The sequence below is a fragment of the Corvus cornix genome, chromosome 3 (assembly GCF_000738735.6).
Source record: "Corvus cornix cornix isolate S_Up_H32 chromosome 3, ASM73873v5, whole genome shotgun sequence".
Taxonomy (NCBI): domain Eukaryota; kingdom Metazoa; phylum Chordata; class Aves; order Passeriformes; family Corvidae; genus Corvus; species Corvus cornix.
The window spans coordinates 5,483,235-5,508,230 of NC_047056.1; the positions used below are offsets into that span (position 1 = coordinate 5,483,235).

The 24,996-nt window shown below is 47.1% G+C and overlaps 1 protein-coding gene and 1 long non-coding RNA gene across 14 annotated transcripts in view; one reads left to right on the plus strand and one right to left on the minus strand.

Moving 5' to 3' along the window:
* Positions 1–683: 683 nt before the first annotated feature.
* The window catches only part of PAK5 (p21 (RAC1) activated kinase 5), an 87,252-nt gene continuing 62,939 nt past the window's right edge, over positions 684–24,996 (minus strand). For 4 of the 13 annotated variants that reach the window (XM_039568868.1, XM_039568872.1, XM_039568869.1 and 1 more), the window contains 7 exons: positions 19,087–19,884; positions 13,049–13,540; positions 10,484–10,617; positions 8,647–8,773; positions 5,622–6,137; positions 3,478–3,612; positions 684–2,871 (listed from right to left, as the gene is read on the minus strand). In XM_039568868.1, the coding sequence (XP_039424802.1) occupies positions 2,716–2,871; positions 3,478–3,612; positions 5,622–6,137; positions 8,647–8,773; positions 10,484–10,617; positions 13,049–13,540; positions 19,087–19,884 (2,358 nt within the window). In that variant the 3' untranslated portion in view covers positions 684–2,715. Of the gene's footprint in view, positions 2,872–3,477; positions 6,138–8,646; positions 8,774–10,483; positions 10,618–13,048; positions 13,541–19,086; positions 19,885–24,996 lie in introns of those variants that run through there. The other 9 variants (XM_039568866.1, XM_039568865.1, XM_010403035.4 and 6 more) reach the window with 9 other exon arrangements.
* Positions 13,100–22,822, plus strand: LOC120411683. Its single transcript, XR_005604166.1, has 2 exons — positions 13,100–13,186; positions 20,415–22,822. It is a non-coding gene; the product is annotated as an uncharacterized LOC120411683 (long non-coding RNA).

Here is a 24,996-nt window from a genome sequence, read left to right on the forward strand (position 1 = left end):
GAGGAGGGGGCTGACATAGTCAGTAAATGTCCTGGCCTCTGCTACTATGAGTATTTGGGAATAGTTTTAGAGCTGTGAGCTCAGAAAAAGCCATCATTCCTTAGTGACAGGTGGGAATATTTCATTGGAATATCCCACCATACCTGGAGCACAGCCTCAGCTTCTGAGTGATTGGATGCTCTTAACATGCCTTGTTTGTTTGTTTGTTTGTTTTTAGGTGATGGCATTACATTTTTTCAATGTATTTTGAAGTATTTACTGACGTCAGCACCCAAAAGTAATATAAATCCTCATTTGCTATCTTCAAGTCTTACAAATAACATTGTAGATTCATCAGCTGACTGATGCTACTGGGGGAACGGGGAGGAATTGCTCTCAGTAGGTGTGAGAGATCAACAGCTGTGAGCTAAAAATTAGGGATGTGTAAGGCAAAAAAAGAAAGGGATTATTTAAGGGGCAGAGAAAGGAAGGTGGAAATGCACTGACACTTAGAAATCACTTGAGGCAGCTCTATAAATCACTGTTTATATACATGTATCTATTTATTTATATATGTATGTGTATCATATAGATATATAAGAACACACTTTTTTTCCTTGTTATCTGCTTGGTCCAATACTGTGGGACTGAGTCAAATCTATAAACTAGAAAAAAGGCATGGTAAAAAAAACCCACACTGAAACTTAAAGTGTTTATTAATTAATTTATTTAACTTGCATGTGCATTTGTCTCACCAGTAGCTGGTGTTCACAAAAAACCCCCTTCAAAATCGACAAAACTCTCAGTAAACTCAATGAACACTGTTTAAAGTATCTAATGATAAGAAAGTTGCAGAAAATTCTTCACTTGTACAGCCTAAAATGTGCTGAATATTGAAGAAAAACCCCCCACCAACCCCATTTTTTTATTCAAAGATGGTTAAAAAAGTTAATTTTGTGGCTAGTATTAAGTTGTGCCATATGCCATTGCCTGGACTGGTGCAGCCTGGTTTCCTGAGTTGTCAAGACTACAAAAGAGAGCCCTGGGAGGCTGTGGGTGCTGCTCCCGGCCGGGTGGGCTCCGGGAGCTGTGGGGCGGCGGGAGCCAAACACATTTTCTTCAGTGTCTTCTTAGAATGTGCAAACAGGGTTGGGAAGAGAGAGCAGTGGGGATAAGACACAGATGTAAGAACATCTATTCCATGTTCCAGCTCATCTTCATCTCCTTTTTTCTCTCTTTTTAAAATTTCTTCTCTCCCTCCAAATACTCTTTAAGTTAAGGGCAGAACTAAAGGAGCTTCTTTACTATTGGCAACTCTTTTCTTCCAGAGGAAGATCTTTAAGCAACAGCTCCTGCCAGGTTTAGATGTTTGGTTATAATTTACTACAATAAATAACAATTTATTAACTATGAAATTCCATAATAAGAAAGAAACTGTGTTTTCACAAAGTTGGCTTTGTGGTTCTTAAAGATACCATAAAATGAGGTCAGTAAGAAAAAAAAAAACAAACTTGAAAAACATGGCTTTTGTATTATACAGAATTAAGAACAACTAATCATTTAATAAATAAAATTAATTTCTCATTGAAATAATTATGAAGCACTTCTAAAAATTTTAAAGGCAAATCTATTAGGCCTACAGTTAACATGCAAAGTCATCCAACAAATAACACAAAATTGTACCGCAGTAGTCAACTGTTGCATCAACATTCAGAAAGGTCTAGACAGCAGCACGACTTCTCCTCTACGGCAAACGCCTGGCAGCGCGTCCCATCCCCTCCCATCCCCCGGCTCTGCTGGAACTCCAGGATCCCGCTGGGATAGGAGGAAGGGCTCCTGCCCTCCCTCTCCACTGCCAGAGCATGACAGAAATAGTGGAGGCTTCTGTGGTGGCAGAACTGGCTGTGTGGTGGCAGAAAAAAAGAGGGATCACCCCGGCCTGGGAGGCCCCTTGGGCCAAGGGGGGAAAGGGGAGCCCCTGACCACAGCTGGCCCTCAGCAGAGCAGGGACTGCCACTGGCACCCAGTGCCCCAAACCAGGTGCTCCCACCAGCATCAGTGATCCTTTGCTCTTCCAGCTTCTGTGAGGGCGGGATGAGCCCCCTCCTCACCCCATGGGAAATCTGCAAAACCTTACAACTTCCTAAAGGTGGTTGTGGTTTCTTTTTTTTTTTTTCCTGTTTTCAAAAGGGTTAAAAAAGTAGGAAACTTCATCTTCTCAAATTCTTGCTAAGTTACACTTATTACTTCAACTAACACAACAGTTACATGACAAAGTACTGCAAGTTATCAAAACGTACTGTACAGAAAATTACAAACTTGTTGCAAAATACATTGCGCTGCTCTGACTGAGATAAAAAGTGCTTTGTTTTGTCAGAAAAGTGTTCTTCTAAAACAGAAGTGCTGTAGCCTGCACTAAAGTTCTGGTGTTTCGCTCTGGCTGTGCTCTCCTCTGCTAAAATTACCTTTCCAACGTTGGCATTTGGTGCCTTCTGCCTGGATGGCCCAGCAGACAGCAGTGCTGGGAGCCTGGCCGGGATTGCTCCCTGTCCCTGGCACACAGGGAGCACAGAGGGCACTGCCTGGGCTTTGGGGTTCTTTAAACACCACGTTATTTCCGCAGGGCTGGTTTCCTTCACAAGGTTTTCCTCCTCCCTGCCTGCGGATCCCACACAACTGCTGGCATTCCCACATGGCCATGAGCCAGGCTCTGCACTGACCTCTTCCCAAAAAGCTTCAGCGATGCCTGTGCTGCCTCATGAGGGGCACAATGCAGGAGGGGGGCCCAGCCAGTTTGAGAAAGGGGTGTCTCAGCAGTTCCTGTGCCGTGGCTCTCTGCGAGGGCTCCCGCACCAGCATCGAGTCCAGGAAGCCCCGGAGGACCGAGGACACCTGAAACACCACACTGGCATTAGGGGTGGACAGAAACACCCAGTTCCAGCTAGGCTAGCTCTGTGCATGCTGGTTTCTTGGGAAGACAAGGGGACACTCTGATCTTCCCTATGGCAACAGCTGTGCTGAGCTGAAGGGCTGTGGGTCTTTGATGTGCTGCTAATGTTTGAAGTATTTGGGTACCACTGGGGTACCCAATTAAGCATTAAGGTAGGCTGAGGGCTCAGGTCTGATGGAAACAACACCCAAACTGGGAGGTGCCCAAAGGCTTTGGCACAGGGCATGGATGTACCAACCCACCTGCAGCAGGGCCGATGAGCTGATGTACTCTGGTCCCTGGGCAGGGTGGGAAGCACAGGGAGCATGAGGCTCTGCCTAGCTCCCTTTGCCACCACTGGCTGCAAAAGCAAAGCCAGAGTCAGGCAGAAACAAGGCCATGACTAATGGCTTTGGCCTCACTTCCTCTCCACAGGAATCCTGTGTAGGATCCCCGGCTCAAGGTGGGGCCTTAGAGATCTAAGTTATCATTTGGGCATGCAGATGTGTGCCTGCAGTGTTCCTGAAGACGTGACTGTGCAAACCCCTGATCCCCACAGGAAGCCTGACCTTGTGCATGTCCTTCACGCGGGGTGGGAGGTTGTCCCGGATGCGGCGCATGGCCTGCAGCGGTGGCTCGTTGAAGTAGGGGGGTTCCCCATCAATCATCTCGATCACCATGATGCCCAGGGACCAGATGTCCACCTGGAACACACACAGGGGCCATGAACACTGCTGGCAGAGCAGGGGGGCCAACAGGCTCAGCACATGGGACCATGCAAACCCCGGAGCCAGCTCATGCTGCTGTCTGCTGCCAGTCTAAGCCAGCAGACTGCAGAGCCAGCACCATCCATCTTTCTTTTTTAACCAGCCAACCATGATTTTCCTTTGGAGCACTGAGTGCCTCGACAAAATAGATTAGCAGGGATTTATAAACCTGGGTCTGTAGCTGGTTTAGGTGCTGGCCACTGGAAGCTCTGTGCCTTGGAGAGGCTGTGTCCTGCTGCCCTGCATTCCAGTTGCACTGATTTGCACCCACTGAACACCAACCCCAGGCTGGCTCTGCAGCTGCTGGAGAGCTGTGAAATCACTTTATTCCCCTGAAGCTTAAAGACTACAGGAACTCCGTTCAAGACCCCAAGGCAAATGCAATCACTCACTACACCCAGGCCTGTTTACAGCCAGCACAGGTAACACAATATATAAGAACTCTGGAAAGTGATTCAGCTCCAGCTCCAAAAAAAAAAAAACAAAAAAACCCAACTTTTTTTCTTAGTTCTGGCCTGCTGCAGAGCTGCTCCAGAATCCCAATCCTCTGTAATTCCTGTCATTTGCCAGCCCAAATACAGCCAGGGCCACTTCATTCTGCTTTTGCTCTTTTGCCAACACTATCCTTTAGCTTTAAATCCTTTTTTTCTTTCCCTTCTGGTGGGGAAACTTAATGTAGCCCTAAGTTCAACCACTTCCTAATCCTCCCAGAGCTATTAATGGGCTAATAATAGTTGATGCTATTATTCCTGGAATGTCTCCTACAACAGCACAGAGCAGTGTGCAGAGCAGTGCCTGCAGGGTGCTCTTGCTGTGCCGTGCCAGAGCAGCATGAGGATGGAGCAGCTCCTGGCTCAGCTCATCTCCCCTTCCCTGTGTGTATCTGTATTTCTATATACCTACACTCTATATAGGTATGGATATGCGTACCCGTGTGGAAACATATCCGTGTTCCTGGCTCTGTCTGCCTGGCAGGGTCGAGCTCTGCAGCTGTTCCTCTCAGCACTCTCAGGCAGCAGCTCTGTCCCCACACAGAGGAGCAAAGGCAGCCGTGTCCCCGCTGTGAGTCACTGTCACGGCTGAGCGCGGCACAGGGGATTGCTCTTCCCAGGCTTTGCAGGGCAGGAGTGTCGTGACTCACAGCAGCCTAAAGGATGGGGTATGGCACTGCAGAGCTGCCGGGTGGCCACACCTTGCTGGACTCCTCTGAAGGCTTCCAGTAAAAATGTGCACTTTGCCTTTCTCAGAACATTTGGCAGCGCTTGAAATAGCTCCCACAGAAGCGGTTTTCCTACCCCTGTCTCTCAGCTAATGACAGCCATGACTGCAAGGAATGAGCCCATGCGGAGACCAATCCTACCAGAGAGGGTGGCAATGCAACCCACCCAGCTGGCCCTGGGGTTTGGGACCCTACAGGACCTGTGATTCTGCTGGCACTGCTGCAGAGGAAGGGAATGGCAGGCTTTAGCTGGATGAAAGCAGACTGGCTCTATGCAAATGCTGATGTGACCGGGCTGTGCAGGGAGGGCGTGTGAGGAGGCTGCTGGTTTGGCACATGCAGGTGTGCACACCTGTGACCAGCTCCAGCCTGCAGGCTTGATATTAAAGAGCAGCACAGGGCCTCTCACAATGCGCAAATGAGGCCAGTTTCCTTTACTGCAGCACCCCAAACCGAAGTATGTAAAGGCATTACACTGCTCAGAGCACTAAATGGAGTTGCTAAATGACTTCATCTTGGGGAAATAACTTTCAAACCAGGCGAGATGTAGCACTCGGGGGCAAACGTAATTGCTGCTATTTAGCATACCTGTGTAAGTGCTTCCGAACTGCACAGCTCTGACAGAGCTCCATGGGGCTGGGATATCCCCTCTGGCAGTGCCCGCTGTGCTCACCTCGGTGCCACAGGGAGTTGGGATATCCCCTCTGGCAGTGCCCGCTGTGCTCACCTCGGTGCCATAGGGCAGGCGGGGGATATCACCTCTGGCAGTGCCCGCTGTGCTCACCTCGGTGCCATAGGGAGTTGGGATAGCCCCTCTGGCAGTGCCCGCTGCGCTCACCTCGGTACCTCGGTGCCATAGGGAGTTGGGATATCCCCTCTGGCAGTGCCCGCTGTGCTCACCTCGGTGCCATAGGGAGTTGGGATATCCCCTCTGGCAGTGCCCGCTGTGCTCACCTCGGTGCCATAGGGAGTTGGGATATCCCCTCTGGCAGTGCCCGCTGTGCTCACCTCGGTGCCATAGGGCAGGCGGGATATCCCCTCTGGCAGTGCCCGCTGTGCTCACCTCGGTGCCATAGGGAGTTGGGATATCCCCTCTGGCAGTGCCCGCTGTGCTCACCTCGGTGCCATAGGGCAGGCGGGATATCACCTCCGGTGCCATCCAATAGGGTGTCCCAACCAGGGACTTCCTCCTGGGGACCTCCTTTGACACTTGGGCGCAGAACCCAAAGTCGGACAATTTTATCTGCAAAGAAGAAGTAAAAGCCCCTCCTGAATAACAAGGCAAACTCTGCCAAGACACACCTCAAGCTGCAGCTGGAGGGACAGGGCTGGAGCTGCAGCGTTTTCCTGGGACAGGACAGCAGCCCAGCTCTGAAGGAATGTCTGGAGATGGGAGCACAGCCTGGGGAACATGCAGCTCATTAAAATGAAGGCAAGGGGAGATGTAGGAGAGTGGCAGAGCTGCTCATTCCTGGTATCATCTGTCACAGCCCATTGCCTCTCCACCAGCAAGGGATGCAGAGGTGATAAATGGCTTGTAACACTTAAAAATGGAAGGAAAACAAAATATTCCAAATAGAACCCCCATGTTTGTAGTTCAACATGTGATATCCAGTAATACACATATTCCAAGTGAATAGGTGTATTACCCCTCCCACTCCTTGTTTGTACAATCTCTGAGTTTGCCAGAAAATGTGGGAAACAAGTGGCATTCACCCCCATTCCCTTTTACCACCCACAGAAAATAAAACCTCTTCCAATGGTTTGTCAAGCCCAGGACCTCACACTGTGGACTATCACTGAAGAAGCTGCCATCTCTGTGTAGCAGGAGAGCTAAGGTGGAGAAGGCAGGGAAGGGTACAAGACTCCTTGCAAAAGACTTAACCTGTTCCCTTTGCTTGGGAACTCAGGAATTAGTACTGTCCTTGAGTAGCTGTGGCAGTGACCTGAAATAGAAGTAATGGGATACACAAGCACTCCAGAGAGCAGCTCTTGCTGCATCATGTGCCTGGCTCACACTTTTATGACAGTTTTTTTTAACAACAAAAATTATGGAAAATTATCACCTCCCCCTCCCTGTCGCTGTACAATGCCAAGGTGAAAATTCCTCCAACCTCCAACCACAACAAGCTGGTCTGAGGATTGGTGACATCACCCACTTCCAGAAACAGCTTGTTTTCTTAAGGCTAAACTATTTTTTTTAACCCTCTGAGTACTTACTTAGAGGCCTGGAAACTACCAAAGGGATTTTCCTGGACATTTTCCTAACCCCCATCACTGCACAGTTCAGTGGTTACCCATGCCCAAGGTCCACAGGCTGTGTATCCCATCAGTGCCTGGGGATACAAAGTGAGCCCAAACAAGACAAGTGGAGTGGGAAGCTGCATAAATCCCTGCATTGTGTAGACTCACTGTCAGCACTCACTTATTTTCTTTTGGATTCAGCACAGACATTACTTTTTTAAAAGTTATGGGTATTATTTTTAACAGAATTATGAAATGATTGTTGGTACTTCTAAAACAATGCCAATAATAGCCAAGTTCTCCCTGCTAAATGTATTTTTCAGTTTACACGATGAGGAATGGAAGAAATAATGCATATTTTGGAAGCAGAGCCCAGTCTTCTTTTGTGGGAGCACAAGAGGTTTTGCATATCTATTGCTCATTCGAGTACATAAAAGACGACGATTTTCTAAAAAAAGATAATTGCACAACACAGCCATGAAGAAATCTGCAATGCAGATAATAAGGGCTGGAGTAATGAGTATAATGAGGCACTGTATGCAGATCCCGAGCGCAGATCAGATGTTATTTCAGCAACATGAACTGAAATCACAACTGAGAAACTCCTACACACGTGGGATTTTCTTTCCTTGACAGGATTAACAGGAGCAGCCTGTGACTGCTGCAGGAAGAAATTCCCTCTCCCTTGGTGAAGTGGGCATCAAAGTAGACAGACAAGCCTTTGGCTCAAGAGTCAGACCAGGCCTGGGAAGCCAAGAGCTTTACCTCTGGAAGGGGAAGGTCTGGATCTGCTTCCAAACCAAAGCTCTTGAGTTTGGAAGCTCAGTCCAACCCTCCACATCTTGCCTTAGACAGGTGTGTACTACCAGTGGAGCAACCCTTATTTTTTTATGTGCAAACTACATTTTGTTTACTGAGCAAGTCACGTGCAGCATTTTGTCCCCTTCTCCCTCTGCTCATTAACAACACAAAGACACAGCAAGTCACAGGCAGCAGCATCTCATCCAAGTAAATGGAAGCGTGGGACAGATTTCATCAAGCATCTTGGAAGTGTGAAAGCTACTCTCACCATCTGGGGAGGGTTTCAGCAGTAATGCAGATTATTTGCTATTTGCATAGATTGATGCTGGCCTCCTAAGCAGCTTGGAGAAGCAGAGCACATGTACAGAACTAAGTATAGTAAAAAGGAAGTGTTTTTTGAGAGGCATCAGAGTAGGAGTGGTGCAGCCCAGAAGGTGGTCTCCCATCACCTGATCATCACCCTTGCTGCATGGTTTCCTCTGCCACTGCCTTCTGACAGCTCCAATCCCTCCCCAAGGACTCTGCCTGCAGCACAGATGTCAATCACTGGCCAGACCAGGCCTGTGTTTTTCAGATTCAGCTCTCAAATTATTCACAGGTCACACCCCATTCTTTCCCCTGCCTGGATTCTTTTTCTCCAGGCAGTGCCACTTTGTGCACAGGTATTGTCCTGGCAGCCCTTGGGGCTGGGAAGGCCGGGTGCTCACCCTGCCGTCGCTGGTGAGCAGGATGGAGTCGCTCTTGATGTCGCGGTGGATGACGCCCTGGTTGTGCAGGTAGGACAGGGCTCTCAGCACGGACAGACAGACCGTGGCGATCTGCTCCTCGTTCATCCTGCAACAGCAAGGGGAAAGAACAGCTGAGTGTTGGGGAAGACAGGGGAAAGGGGATGTGGAGAGGCACAACTTCCTATTCACACCACAATACAGGACACCTTTTAGGCAGTGGCTCTGTGGGGTGAATCTCTGGTCCTATTTCTGTCAAAAAAAGGGAGATGAGGAGTGGGGATCAGCTCTGCAGCAAGCTCTGGATCAGTCTCCCTGCAGCACTAAAAAAGCCGAGTGTGCCATGTGCTGTAGCCTGTTTCCCTCTGGGAAATCACGGAAATGCCTTATTTACAGTAAGCTCACTGCTTGCCAAGCAGGGCAAATCACTACTGGGATGGAAACAGGCGTGGAATAAATATGAGAAAAAACACCCTTAATTCTGTAGGCAAAACATCAGGCCCTGGGTTGTAGCTCTTTGAGAGCACTTTTATGCCTTCTATAAAAATATTCTGGGTATTTCAGCAGAAAAATAAGCAGCAAGAGTTCTCATTCTGTGCACAGTTGAAAAACCCCATTCTGGGGTCATTCTATCAGCTACAGTGCAATGCCTGGGATGGGCTGTGCACCCTGGTGCCACTGTCCCATTGCTGATGTCCCCAGCATCTCTTTTACCTGAGCAGTAAAACACCCATGGAAATTTCTGCTTTAACTTTGTGTGCCATTTGCAGTATTTTAGCAAAATCTTTGAGGGAAGGTCATGCAATGTAAAAAAAACACCCCAATGATAAAGAAAAGACTATTTTGAGTTAAAAAATAGATGACAGCTCTTAAGAAGTAGTGTCCTGGGAACATCTGTTTGCTGTTAAACTTCTGTCAGACACATCTAAGATAGAGCTTTTAATGGTTTGGCAAATACTTCCAACATTGTGATTTATTCCAGCACGTAAGCTAAGGTAACACTAAAAAATAAAACATCTGTGTTACAACTCTTGGTAGGATCGAAGAGCATCATTAAACTAGGAGAGAAGACAAATTTTCTAATTTATAATTCCTTGCTTTTGTTCTTGTTCCCCTTAAATACTCTCCCACTGGTTTGGTGTGGAAATTTTAATTTTCTTTCATTCAACAGGAAGAAATTAAATAAAGAATCCCATTTTATCCAGCTTATCAGAAGCAGATGAGCAAAGAGCAGATGTAAAGAGGGCTGTAAAATACAATGTCTCCCCTCAGAAGAGGTAGAACAGTTCCATACACTGCAGCTTTTGTGCTGGCTAATTTCCTACTGTGTGTAGGTGTGATATTAACTGAATGTGCTCCACCATAAGCACAAATATTCTGATATAAAAATACTTCTCCCCATATGTTTTAGGGTTGGTTTGCAGATAACCTTTGTGAGGAGAAATTAGCCTTACAACAGACGTGGTTATGACAGCAAACCCAACAATACAGATCACCAAACAGGGAAAAGAACTTTTTTTTTTTGCCATTTTAGGACTTGTGTTGCTGCTGAAGTGCCTCCTAAAGTGTTAGCAAATCCCCATCTACCAGCAGGCCCTCTAGGGTATTGCTTTCCCTTTGGTTTAGCGAATGCTGGTATCAACAGGAGTTCATCTGCAATTCTGGCTTATCGCTGATGGCAAAGCCAGCATGATACCTGTGGGTTTAACTGTGTGTACGCCTAACATACGTGGGTATCTATTCTCCATGCACGTATCTTTTCTGCAGTTTTGTGGTTTTCTCTCTGTATTTTGTACACCCCCCCCAGCCCCCAGCCCACCTGGTGTGAGTCACGATGTCTGTGAGAGCGCCGCCCTCCAGGAACTCCATCACGACCCAGAGCTCGTCCCCGACCAGGTAACTGTTGTACATGTCGACCACGTTCTCGTGGTGGTAATCTCTCATGATCACAACCTGCAGAGGCACAAAGGGACGAGCTGGGAATGCTACAAGCCTTATCTGACACTTGTTTTGACCTTCTTTTTCACTGTACTCTTCTCCTGGTGTTTAGGAAAGGTTCTGCGATGAATCACATCCTCCCTAATCCTTATGCCAGCGCATAAACAAAATCAATATATTTACATAAAAATATCAGTCATCATAAATGCATCAGGAGGAAGAAAGAATCTCTAGTTGATAGAGTATAAACAGTAGATAATTGCTTTATTTCAGCCTGCAGGAACAGAACTATTTATTTAATTGGTTTTTTTTATTGCCAGTTGCTTTCAGTACAACAGATTTTTTTTTTAACCTGATTAATTGCTCAACGCATCAAAGTCATTTTTATCACGTACCAAATGGTGCTTTGCACAGAATTCCGTCAGAATGCTGGAGGAAGGCCCCAGAAAACTCACTCAAAGACACTTGTAAAAGGCTTACTGTTTGTTGTGTACTCTGAGTTAGACACACTGGAGAAATACCGACAAGTTATTCTCAAGAGGTCAAACAACAAAAAGCTTTACTGGCAACTGGCAATCAGAGAACTTCAGCAAAAGGCTTTGTGCAACATTGAATCCATGTAAAACACTTCTCAAAGCCCATTAACTTGGCCCGTTCAACTTGGCAAAATCTAAGCTTTTAATTTGATTTTAAGTTCAATTTTAAGTTACTCAAAAATTCTGAGAAGAGGGAATTAGAAGAAGGAGAAAGAGAGAAAGATAGAAAATATATAGAGAAGGACACATGCAGCCACCAACCCCTGGGTTCCAGCACAGCTCACAGAAAGTCCAAGAGACAGTAGGGTCAAGACAAGTGCTTGCCTCATGTTTGGCCTGAATACCCCCTGGCCTTCCTAGGCCCCTCCTCTGAGTGGGATTTACAATCATGTGGCTACTCTGGGGCTGGATTAGGGCTCCAGGGGCAGGTGTGGAGCACTGCTCCCAGTGTGCCAGGAACTGGCACCATGCCTGGCTCTAGGGGGGTATGGAGCAGGGCACTGCCCCTTGTCAGGGCAAGGCCCAACGTGCCCCTGCGTGCACACAAATGCACCCCAAAATGTCTGGAGACATCAATCTCTCCAGTCTCTCACTGCTGGTGATACAGGGGATGACTCAAACCCTGCACCTAAAAGGGACTGCACAGAACTGGCACCACAGTGAGGGCAGCCCAGCCAAGACAGTGTCCATGACCAAAGGGTACTGAGGGGTGTCAGAATGGCAACCAGGAGAGGGAACAACAGCCAGGGAATGCCTCATTACAGACAGAGGGATTTCATCACTGCTGACAAGGGATTTTCAGATGACACGAGTGACTGGAGCGTGTCAGGGAAGCAGCTTGGTCCTGCACAGCACGTAGGACCTGCTTCAAGATGTTCCTGTTCAAGAGACGCTCGGTTAGAGCCAGCACAGCCTCCAGCAGAGGCAAAGCCAAGCCCAAATAACCAGGACAGTCATGCACTGGGTAAAGAAGAACTGCATGAAGTTTGTTAAAAACGAATATTTTAATTTAAAAGTGTTAAGTTTTTAAAGGTTTTAAAGAAATCAGTCTGTCATGTGCTGAGGGAAGACCAACTTATAGTTAGAACACAGGAAACAAAAGGTAGAATTAAAAGGTTCATTTTCACAGGTTTTCCTGGGATCCTGCAATGGTTTTGGTATTGATCAGGATATTTACAAGCGATCTCAAAAAGGGAGCACTGAACACACCCCATCAGCTTCTTTAAGAGAGGTAGAAATTAAATAAGGACTAGCTCTTCAAGGTGCAGGAGGTACTCTCATCCCCAAACAACTGAGTGAAAAAATGGCAAATGAAAATGAGTGTTCTAAAATTTAAAATAACGTACATGGGGAAACACTCTCCCATAAACAGCTGTGGGCTTTGAACTGGCTGCAACCATTCAGGAAAGGAGATGTGGGAATTAACACAGACGGTTCCATAAAAAAGGGACTACCAGCTCTTAGCTTAGTAACCATCAAGAAAACAAAGGGAGTGCTGGTGGTTAGGAGAGGAAGAAGGGAGGAAACAAAAAGCACGTATATGCCAGAATATAGTGCACATGCTTCTTGAATAGTCTCGTTAAGTTTGGATCCTCCCTCTTGGAAGAATAAACTGTGTCAGGACAGTCAGAAAAAAGCAGCTGGGCTATGTCTGAGCACCTGATACACTGCACGGACCAGCTCACACATTTCTTAGCTGTTTCCTGGGACAACATAATAGTTTAAAGCCAGGAGGAGCTGTACCTCACTTGAAACTGGTCTGGCTATACAGTATTTATACAGCATAGATGTGTGTGGGACTCACCACCTCTTTTAGAAAGATTAATTTGGCTCTTGATGGTGGCATTTGGCCCATGTCTCCTGTCAAACCTGCTGCCTAAAAAACCTGTTGCACCACCCAACCCACGTACCTCATTGAAGAGCAGCTCCCTTCTCTGCTGTTTCCTGAGGTCCATCTTCTTCACAGCGACCTGCTTCCCCGTGTGCTTCTCGGTGGCGATGCACACGATCCCTGTGGAGCCCTCCCCGATCTTGATGAAGCTGTCCAGGTACTCCCGGGGGTCTCCGGGGCTGACCACGAGCTGCAGGGCAGCTCGGAACTGTTCGTGGGACACCCTGGAGGGCTGCTGGTCCGAGGAGGAGCCCCAGCTGGGGGGAGGATAAGCACTTGACGTGATACTCGGGGAGCTGGGGTAGGAGGCGGTGGAAATATAGGGAGAGCCGGGCTGGAGAGGCGGCTGGTGATAGTGGGGGCCTTTGTGGTAGACCAGGGGGTACTGGTAGCTGCTGCTGGAGTAGCTGACTTTGCTCTGACTCTGAGGTAGCTTGACTGGGCCCCGGGGATAGGTGTCTGACCCCGAGAGCGGTGGGCTGACAACCAGCTGTGCTCGGTCATAATCCATCTGCAACACAAACACAGAGGGTGAGGCTGAGTGAGCAGCACCTTTGTCCCTGCCCCTCCACTCCGTTCGTTTCCAGCACCGCCGGAGGACCCAGCAGAGCTGGCACAACGTGCTCCCTCATTGTCCCCGTTCTGCTCAACGTGGCACTGCTGCCCCTGTCTGGGCAGGGATTTTCCGACCACTGGGCTCCCGTGCCCTCAGCACCACTGACATGAGGCCGGGGAAGTCCAGATCTTTCGTGCATCTCAGGTGCATTTTTCTGTCCAGGTACCTGTTTGTACATACAACAGTCTTTGCTGAAACGTAGAATGGCCCTGGTTGGGAGGGACCTATGCTTCAGGAAATGTATTTGCTCTGCATCTGCAGTGCCCTGCAGGCTCTCTGGGCCATTTCCTCCAAGAATCTATCCCTGTCACATCCAAGGATGTGATAAAAATTTGCCCTTTGGCAAATTCCAATTTGTGTCTTACCAGTACCTGGATTTTTATTCTCAACTTTTAGCCTTTTCTTATGTTTTTCTCCAGCAATTTAGGGATAACCCACCAACCTCTTCTTGTGGAGGTGGTGGTACCCTAAAATCCCTGTCATCTCTTGTCTTGCCGTGCTACCAGCTGTTGTTTGAGTGACTGCTTACGTGAATTTGATGAGGAGCCTAATTCAATTCAACATTTCTTAAATCATTTTCCACAGCGACACACTACTTAACTGCAGTGTCACAAAACTGCTAATTTTCATCTGAAATCAGAGAAAATCACAAAGGAAATTATCCCAGTGGGAAGCCCTGTTCATTTGTAGGTTCCTTTCTATTTTTTTATTTTCCAAGCTTCTCTAAGCTTCTTACATTGAAGACTAACGAATACTTCACATTTACAAACATAATAGTTTGCTTCTATCCACACTAAAACCCCCCAAAAGATGCAGAACAAAAAAACCCACCCCAAAATTATATTTATTTCCTCTGGAAAAGAACATCTTCACATTTACAGTATGTTGCTCCTGACGATGTGTGGAGCATCTCGGAGCAGGGGGTGGTTTGACACAGGCTCATCATGTAGCACAATTACAAATAATTATGGCAATGAGTTCATTTAATCAATCAATTTCAGTGGCAGTGCACAGGGATGGACAGAGCAGCAAACTCTACACAGCCCACGGTTGCTACTATTACTGCTGGCTGCCGGCCAGGAGTCCCTGATCCATGTTAGTTAAATGCACATTAATCTGAATTTGGCAGTGTAATCAAGGACCCAACTGAACTGTGAAATTGAATTCTGCGGTGGAACATCATTTGACCATTTTATGCTAAGACTGCAAAAAAAAAAAGAAAAAAAAGTCTGCCGCAGCATCGATTTATCACCATGGGCTCTGCACAGCGAGGAGGAGTTTGGAGCTGGAGTCGCCTCGGTGTGGGCAGAAAAGCCTCCAGTGCAATTTTATGTTGGCGCTTTCCCACCTCCCGCGTGAGCCAGCGTGCCTGGCCTTTCATTCCACAAGAGCTTTAGCGGGGAAGAGGGAATGCCTCTCCAGAGGGGCTGCTCAGAGGCTTCCCTCGGAAAAGCTGGAGTCTGCTTCCACGCGAGGCTTGCACGCTGCCAGCCACCCGCCATCGGGAGCATCCGGCGAGCACGAACAGGGCTGTACAGCCGCCTCCCAGGATGCCAGGATTGCTTAGGCAAAAATCCACATGATTACAGCCATCCTTCCCTTCCTCCATCAGGCAGGGGCAGCCATAAAATAGAAGGGAGTCAGAGACATCATGAATTTCATGAAGGACATTACATCTGCCAAACTAATTAATGCGGAAAAGTGCTCAGATGGTTTGGTGGAGGGAGGGAAACTCAATCTAACCCTGTCCTATATATCCATGTATGTAGAGGCAAATAAATTATTGCTTTGGCTGAAAATGCACCATTTTCTTTATAACCACTGAGATGGGGAAAACCTGGTCTAGAAATTCAAAATGGATAAATCCACGCCAATGAATTATTCGAGGCTTCATCCATGTCTGAGTATGCCCTAAGCTTAACACACTGGCAAAAGAATATTCTGCAGTGAAATTTTAGAATGAAAATTCAGGGGTTCAGTGTGCTTGCTAAGAATTTTTGGAAGCTTTCTGAGGTTAGCATTGCTGTACAATGTAAACCCACTTCCTGAATCCCAGGAAATGTTACAAAAAGTCAGGAGCTATAATAAGTAAATCAGCTGAAGCTCTCCTCCGAGGCTGTGTCCTGACGCAGTGCTCCACATCACAGCAAAATCAAACATACTTTATTCCACTAATAATTCTATTTCTGCTACTGAATGCAGTCACCTACTGAAAGGAAAGCTTTTAAATACTACAAAGGGAAGAAGAAAACAGTCCTGCGCTCATTCAGGATCAGGTCAGAGGAGCAGCCGAAGCTCTGACACAACATCCATCATGGCACAGCGGCATCTCCCGCATCCACACACGGCCACATTGGCACTCGGGTCTTTTCACCATTAAAGCATGGACGTAACACCGTGTCTAAACTCATTTTACTGCAAGCAGAGGGAACACCTGCTTGCTCCTGAGGGGTCCCTTCCCTGTGAGGAGGCTGCCTGGGCAGCCTTTCAGCCGAGTGGGTGTCCCCGCACGCTCTGCAGTGGGACTGCGGCAGAGCCACAGCCGCAGCCCTGCGGCCAGAGCCCACATCCTCGAGTCCCGGTGGGATGGACTCGCCCCTCCGTGACATACAGTGGATTTCCATTTGATCAGGTTTCAGTTTGCCCAAGTCAAAGGTATGGAATGGATGGTCTGTAAATCCCAGGGACATGGCAAAGGCAAAGGTTACTGTCCGGTGCTTTGCTGGTGGAAACCCCCAAGACTCCCTGTTCCACACACAGAGGTGGCAGGCAGCACTCATGTACAGCTGCTGGCATGTGAATGGGAAGACAGGGAAAAAAAGAGAGAGTTCCTGACAGCAAAGGCTTGGCCCTGCCTTTGCCAGGCTGGAAATGTCCTCGTGGTGCACAGGGACACAGAGGACGATGGTAAGAGACACTTCTATGTTACAGCAGTATGAGGTAGCAAAGGGGAGAGCAGACATCATGGGCCCTTGGAGGAGGAACAGGAGGGGGTCACGGAGAGCTCCTACTGGAAAACAACAGGGAAAAGAGTTTTGAAACAATAGAGCTTGGTGCCAGAAGTTAAGAGGGCTGCCTGAGATGAAGAGGAGGCAAAAAAAATCCCATGCAGTACAGAGTGGCCAAAAATAAGCCAACCTGGCATGACAAATTCGGTATTGTGCGACAATACTGAGGTGGGACATCAACTCTGTGTGGTGAGGGTAACAGAGCAGACTCTGCAACTCCATGCCCTAGAGTTAGTGTGCAGGACAGGAGGGCAGGTAGGTAACACAGGGGTGGGTCAGAGGGTACCAAATCTGAGCCTCTGGCTTCCTTCACCTCCACGGTCCCACTGCACAGCAGTGGCCAAGCCCAGGGCAGGGCAAGTCGTCTGATGTAATAACTCTGATGTCACTGATGATGAAACAGGGCAGACATTTGATTTATCTGACACCTCTTACCTGCAAAAAACACTGAAGTCAGTCATGTTTACAAGCCAAAATGAACATCCTTGTTAAACGAACTTCGATGCCACGCATTTTGCCTGCAGATTTTTCGCTTACTTTTTCACCCCTTTTAATTATACTTTAAACCCAATCTCATTTGTAAAATATCTGACTTGAGATCTGATTCTCATTTAGTAAGCCCATTTGATGAACCATTATCTTACTAATGCCTCCTTGAAAAGAGGATTCTTCAGCAATCATCCAAGACAAGAAACTCCTATTCACTTCCAGGAACTGTGGACGGGTTTGGGAATTGAACTGCTGCATTTAACAGTGAATCATCAAGTTTCAGTACACCAAGGTTGTAGGAGTGGTTTTGATGCTCTGAGGAGAGGAACAGCTCACAATGAATCTTGCATGGAAGCATAATTTTTTTTTTTTTTTAATAAAAGTTGTTACTGCCTTTTAATGGATATTTTTCAAACTGCTGGAATCCTGTAAAAAACACCTCTGTCTTCTTCTGCCCTACTGAAAGGTGTGAAACTGGCAGAAGCAGGTGCTACCAGGCCTCTGAATTACTGCATTTGTCCTTCTCCTTTCTAAACGCTGACAAAATGACTGCTTTCAGTAAAGGAAAGGGCAGCTACCCCATCCCAGATTTTCCTCACAACTTCCAGAATCCACACCAAATGCCACACCAGCACTCAGTTAACTACCACACACACTCCTCCCACCACACCCTGAGCTTTGGAAAGGCACCTACAGAGACCTGTAACTTTTCCACTCCCCCCAAGATTTCTCCTCAAGCTCCAAAGCCCAGCTCTGTGCTTTAATGCAGAGGGATGAAAAATGCATCGCTCATCCTTCCCCATGGGTCACTGCACCATGGTAATGGCAAAGCAGCCAAAACCTAAGGAAGCACGACACACACAAACCTCCAACACCGGGGTATCAGGGATCTGCAGAGACCTGGGACTGCAGCAGGACACAACCACGTTCTCAGAGCACACGGCCAGCAAGCAAATGCATGTTCAGGTATCATCAGAGAGCAGAACGGATCTCACCACTGATAGGCACCTACCTCAGCACGTGGAACGTCACATCAACCCCAGCCTTGGAAAAATGATCATCCCGCTGCTCGTTGCTAGGGGAACTCAGTGATGTTCAGTGCAAGCTACACTGAAAAAGCATCTCTTGCAGAATATTAGATGCTTAAGCAGGTCATCATGGTTATGTGACTAGAGGTGTGAGAAAAGCACTCTGAACTGAACTGAATGAGTTCAGCAAACTGTTGCAGGCAGGGCAGGAAAGCTTGTGTAGGTAATGTACCTCATGTGGCAGAGCAGGGACAGATTTGTGTAGAGGAGCTGCCTTTAGATAACATGGCTAAAAAGCTTTCTAGCACATCAACCCTTTTTTTAAACTACATCTAAAATGCCTTGGGTGAGATCAGCTGCTTTGATTTAATTTCAATGCTTAAAAACAAAGCAGAAAGGGGTAAAGCCCCTACTCTCCTTCGCAGTGAAGAGTTAATAAACCTTGTACTATAAAAATGGCATAAATACAATATAAACACTGAAGCACAGAGGTTTCAGCCTTGCACAACAATTTGAACACAGAAGTATCTGATATACAAACCAGACCAGCGTCTCACCTCCTGCTGAGATCTTCTCAGGCATACAGCAACCCCCGAGGATACAAATAACTGCCAAAGAACTTGGGCTTGTTGGGAATTTCAAATAAAATCCCCAGAAGATGGGCATCTCCAAACCTGCCTTTTGGTAACTTAAACCCCCGGGTCCCTGACATCCATTTTCATACACCCAAGTAGAGCAGGTGGGTTTCCACACCTGCCAAGGAGCAGCCACACAACTCTTGGGGACGTGACCAGCCATGTTTGGCATCGTGTGCCCAAGCATGGCTCCTTGCCCTTAAGTTTTTACTTTTCGCACTCCCCTTCTGGAGAGGCTGATCCCTGCCCTGGCAGCACTGTCCCCAGGCAGGTCAGGTTACCTTGGGAATGCCTGCTGCAGTTTCGGACAGGCGGGGGTAGGTGTAGGAGCTGTAGGAATGTCCTTGCTGGTGTGCTTTGAAGGCGCTTGCTCCGTAGGGCATGGCCGGCTCCTGCAGGCCGGAGCCTGACCTGGACCTCTGCCTCATGGCTGGCTGAGGGCTCGCAGGGTCCACATAGGATGACTTAGGCCTCTTATCATAGTCATCCTTGCCCAGGCTGTGCCCCCAGTCACTGTCACCGTACTCCAGCCTCTCCTTGGGGCACTCGCTCTGCACTGACGCTCGCGACGGGGCGTAAGGGAAGGAATCCCTGTAGTCCAGGGAGGATCCGCTGGGGATCCGCTGATACTCCAGCTTTAGGCCGCCATATTCCAGCGGTTTGGGCTTGGCCTCCAGGTGTGCATGGTAATCCGGGAGGAACCTGGAGAGGTCTGACTGCAGGGGTGTCACTTCTGAGTAATAGATGTCCCGGGACGTCACCTTCATCATGTGCCCGTTCTGCTTGGCGGCGTAGCTCCCCTTGTAGTACCTGTCCAACTCTTCCCCATACAGAGTCTTGTCCCGATATTTCTCCACGACATAGTCTGTGGTAGTGTCTGACTCGCTGGAGTACTGGGAAAACGTGATGTAGCCATTTTCCTCCTGGTGCCTTGGCACATGGTTGGCATTTCCTTGGTGGTGGGTGGGAGGACTTTCCTTCCGCAAGGAATTGGATCGTGTCACTGAGATATTGTCAAACTCCTCCAGCAGGCCGTTGATTGAAGTATCCTTTCGAGGCTTGTTTCCTCGAACAATAGTCTGGGAATAAAAACATTGCTTTGATTAAATACTGATTTTTGTTTAGTATTTCACCAAAAAAAACACCAGAAAGGAAAAAAGTCTGTGATTCAGCCAGAAATACCAGTAGCAATGTGTTATGTTCTTCAGTCATGTATCTCATTGCTAAAAAAAAAATCTCAATAAATACTTACAGTAGGACATGAAGAAATGAAGAAACATTTAAATTCAGTGTAGATCGCAAGCTGGGATTTGACAGGCAACCCCAAGACACTCTCAAAAAGCCCAGTTTCAGAGGTGGGTGTTCAGCAGCCAACAACAGAGACATTTAAACCCACTACTTATTTTTTATTTGTTGTTATTCAGTTGTCTACATCAAGCCAAACTGGTGGGCTGAATCTGATTTACAGGGCATGGATAAGCTAAAGGAGAATCATTCAGTGGTGACTTCCATGTGTTATTTTAACAAACTGCTGGAATGAAAAGTTAAGTGCACAGTTAAGTAGGCACTGAATTTTTTTTTTTTTTCTTTTTTTTTTTCCACAAAACAGTATGTTCCTGAGTAGCAGAATCCCCACTGAGGATTGCCTCTTAGTTAACTTAGCATAAAAGACACTCAGGAAAGACGGAAAAATACTCAACTCCATCTCCTTGCAACGCACAGCATCCAGCAAGCCACAGTGCACAACCCTGGCTCTGGGACACCCACATCAGGGATGCCAAGTGCTGGCCCTGTTTGTGTCCCACGATTGCAAAGCCTTCCAAAGATCCCCCTGCCCATCCCTATCCCCTTCTGTGCAAAATACCGGTGCTCCCGGTAGGATGGGAGGTGAGCAGAAATCTTCAAGAAAGATTTTATTTTTTTAGCCAGTACCACCTGAAGGCTGTAACACGTGGCTGCATCCATTTTTCACCTGGGGACTGCCATTGAGCACCACTTCACGTTTACAAACACCCGACAAGAATGAGATGTACAGATCGGTGGCCAGGGCCATAAATCAGCCAGGCTCTACTGAAACCACATTTGCTTTGCTGATTTACTTTGGCTAAATATCTCTGGCTGCATCTTAACTCACTGAGCTTCTCAACGGAGTAACTGTGGTCACCCCAAGGAGATTTCCCTCTGTGGGCTGCAGCCTGTGCTGCACACTGACCGTGGTGTATCGGGAACCAACCAGGCATGTCAGATGCTGAATGTGGAATACTGAACACCAACCACGGCATATCAGATCCAGGCCGGTCACTGGCCCTGTACTCGTATTGTTCCAAGCATGGTGAGGCTGCTCAACCCCTGCTTGAAAGCACTCAGGGGTTCAAACTTCGTCAAAAAAAGCATTTAATCACTAGTAATATCACAAAATTAACAGGAATGTGCCTCTCTGTCTCCCAGCAAAAAGGCAGCTGAGAAAAAGCAGGTGAAAAACAAAGCAGTCCTGACCTCGCACTGCTCCCTGCTCTGATTTATGTCCGTAATTACTCGCCTAGTTTGCTATTTTGAAGCCAGTGGTACTGAAACAATAGGACAGCAAAAATAAGGGACAACAAATAGATCACTCCTTTCGCCTCCAAAGCCATTCAGCAGGATAAGAGGAATTGGTTTCATTCTGCTACAGCCTCTTTGGCAGGATGACTGTGCGATCATTCACATTTAATTATCACATAATAAACCAGCAACATTCAACAATGAAATGCTTATAATTGAAAACAAGATTGAAATACCCAACTGCCACCCTGCTCCCCTGTGCAAATGCCTGCCGAGGAGGAAAACGCCAATTTAACACTCCCCACGGGACTGGCCTTCACAAAGGAGGGGTTTCCTGGAGCAGCCACGCTGGGTCTGCACAGAAGGGCCTCAGAGTCACAGGGAGCCCCTGGAGCAGAGTGGCCTCTTCTGTTACAGCAAGAGGAGTTGTCTCTCTGCTCCTCCCGGCACATGCTGTCTGGAACCAGGATTTTCAGACACCTTCAGAAGGAAGATTTAGAAGAATGCAGCTGAGTGTTTATATGTTAGGGAATTCATTGGTGACAAATCCCTGCAGTTCAGGGATTTTCTGCAGACAGGTGCATGCGTGGGAGCAACCTTTTTGATTTATGAGGATGTAAAAATAGTACTAATAGTAAAATGATCTTACAGGAAATTCTGATTTTTCAAAAAAAGCATTTGCCACCAAAGCCCCAGCCTGATGAAGCTGTCTTAGATAGCTCTGGGACCTCAGTGCTGTCTCATCCTGACTGATGAAGTTAAGGGGATTAAGAACCAAACCCCTTTTCTTTTATCCCAGCATTTTAAGGATGATCACTGGCAAACAGTGACTTGCAAGTGTGATGGCTGCAAATCCTACTGGCTTCAGATTCTTTTCCATGAGAAAATGAAAATGGCCAGCACAAAGGGAGGATAAAACTTACCTATTCCAGAGGCACATTTTCCACTGAATAGTCAGTGCTTTGTGATGAATAACAATTATTAGCAATTATGACACTTATTTATTGCTAATAACAACAACAATATTTCTATTTGCTTTGGCTTGTTTTAAAATTTTGCATTTCCCTTATATGGAAGGACATAGATTTGGTGAGATGCCCCCTGCCCAAATCAGCCAGCCTACACCAGGCTTGATCTTTTCCAAGGAAACATCTAGCACCATTCCTATCAAAAGAACTGCAGTGTCCCTGGAGAAGAAAATTTGGGAAGTGTTCCACCAAGACCCCGTGCAATACTCCATATTGTCAAGTGTTTTGCTATCTGGATAGAACTTAAGATGTTTATACACAATTCTGAAGTATACTGTGTAACTCCCTGGTGGGCAGAACCATTTACCAGGCTGAAAGAACAAATGAATATCCCAAAGAAGGATTGGTCTGAAGAAGTAATAGAAGTAATTGCTCTGTAAGGATGAGCAGAGCATCAAAATTAAAAAATAAAATCAAGCAAGATGTTATAAATAAAGAATAAAACACATGATGTACCATGTTAACTTGTCCTGAAGTGATTTACCAGAGAGAAAGTGTGTGCTGGGGGCTCACCAGCACCCACAGCTTTCCTGGGAAGTACAGTATGTGCAGAAAGAAGCCTGAGATTGGGAGCTGCCATAACCATGGCCCAAATTCCCAAACCTGAAAGCCTGCAGGGAGTGAGTGCCAGGCCCACAGGGAGTACCCAGGTATTCAATTCCAAGGAATGACTTCAGTGGAAAAGCTGGACTTACAATGTGGGGTCTTGGTTTGGGACTGTGGACTCCAGTTACTGGGCACTGTATCAGTGAGCAGAGGGAAAACTTCATGGGACAGAAATACAACGGGAGGAATCACAAATGATGGGAAATTCGAGCTCTAACTTAAAAAGCAAAACAAAAACCTTGAAAGAAAATGTAACAGAAAAAGGCTACATGGAAAGTGATATAAACACAGTTATCCTGGTCATTAGTGTCATAGGAACTAGACTAGTTTGTCTAATTTTAAAGGCTTTACAAACTGAAAAAAGTGTGCTTCCATAGGAGGAGGAGGGAATTCTCTCTCTGTACTCTAGACACATTTACAGAGATTGTTTTCTGAATTTTTTTTAACCACTGACTGGTCTCCATATTTTTAAACTTAAGGAATTTTCAAAGCTGCTGCAGGCAAAGCAGATAAAAGCAAGGTATTCTTTGCAAAGGTTGATGGGCTAAGATTTCCGAGGCCTTTGTTCTGTCCGTTGAGATCATGTAATGGAAAGCCGTACAACACCTCGGCACGCATGGAAAACCGGGACCGAGCCCTTCCGCGGGCGCAGCTCCCACAGGGCTCCCCAGGGCAAGCTGGCCTCGGTGCTGGTCGATACTCCATGTTTATTAAAGGACGTTTTCCAGCGCCTTGGGCAATTGAGGAGGGATCAATGGGTCCGCAGATGAAGGAGTGCCGGTGAATTTTACGCTACCGTTCCCCTTGTACATTAAATCAATGGGGCGCAGTCTCCGTGAATTAAGGCTGGAGCTGCAGCTCCCATTTCACTGCCACCGCTCTCTGGACAGGCTGGGCGCCGGCTCTGGAGCCTGCTGACAGTAGCCATCCTTCATGGCGCTTCTGCAGCGGCCTGTCCTGCGGTGATAAGCTATAATGGATCTGTCTGTGAGAAAGGCTGTCTCGCCTTGTTTCCAAGAGGAGATGAAAAACAGCTCCTGCGCTCAAATACTGTATTAACCTTGACAATAATGAAGTGGGTAATTAACTGTTTTGCCCTAATGTGACCTTGCATTTATTGTCTTTAGAACTACTATACTTTACACACTCGTTAAGAATATATCATCCTTTGTCCTCCCGGAGCTGTGTTTTCAGGAGTCAATGAGGATTTTAAATCTCTGTGATGTGCAGGGTGAAAGAAAAAAGGAATTTTAGGGAAAGGTCACCCTTATAAACAGCCAATCTAAACTCTGATTTTGCCTCTAGCTAGCTTCTCCGCTCATTTGCATTATACATGAACTAAAAGCACAGCCTATGCACAGCTGAAAAGCAATTTTTTTTCTTAAGAAAAGGTGCATAAAGCACAGATGGTCAGAATAATCTGTGATGGATGTGTTGGTAATTTATTTTCTTGTGTTTCAAGACACTCAAAGTATTTGAAGCTGTGTTCATGACACCACATTTTACTCCTCAGTGTAAACAAATATGAACGGCACTTGGAGAGAAAAAGGGATCCTTGTCATCACTTCAGAAGGAAACTCCGGCTTCCCTGTAAGTAAAAGTTTTACAGCTGCAGCCAAAGGTGTCAGGGGTCTGCATTTTACTCTTACCAGAAGCAAAAGTACCTAGAGGAGGAAGAATTTGCTGTGCAGGTGCCCACACAATGGAGTACACTGCCCAGAGAGGCTGTGGAGTCACCCTCACTGGAGATACTCAAGAAGTGTCTGGTTGAAATCCTGCGCCATGTGCTCTGGGATAACCCTGCTGGAGAAGGGAGGTGGGACCAGATGACCCACTGTGGTCCCTTCCAAACAGACCCACTCTGTGATTCTGTGACCCCAAAATAGCTGGAGTCTTTTAAAACTCCTGGAAAGAGACAAAAGCATGCAGCAAATGCCTGCTTTTTCCAGCAGCCCAGGGCCAACATGAGGTGGATCCTTTCCCTTGTGTGTGAGGCTCAGTTTAAGCCTGAGGTGC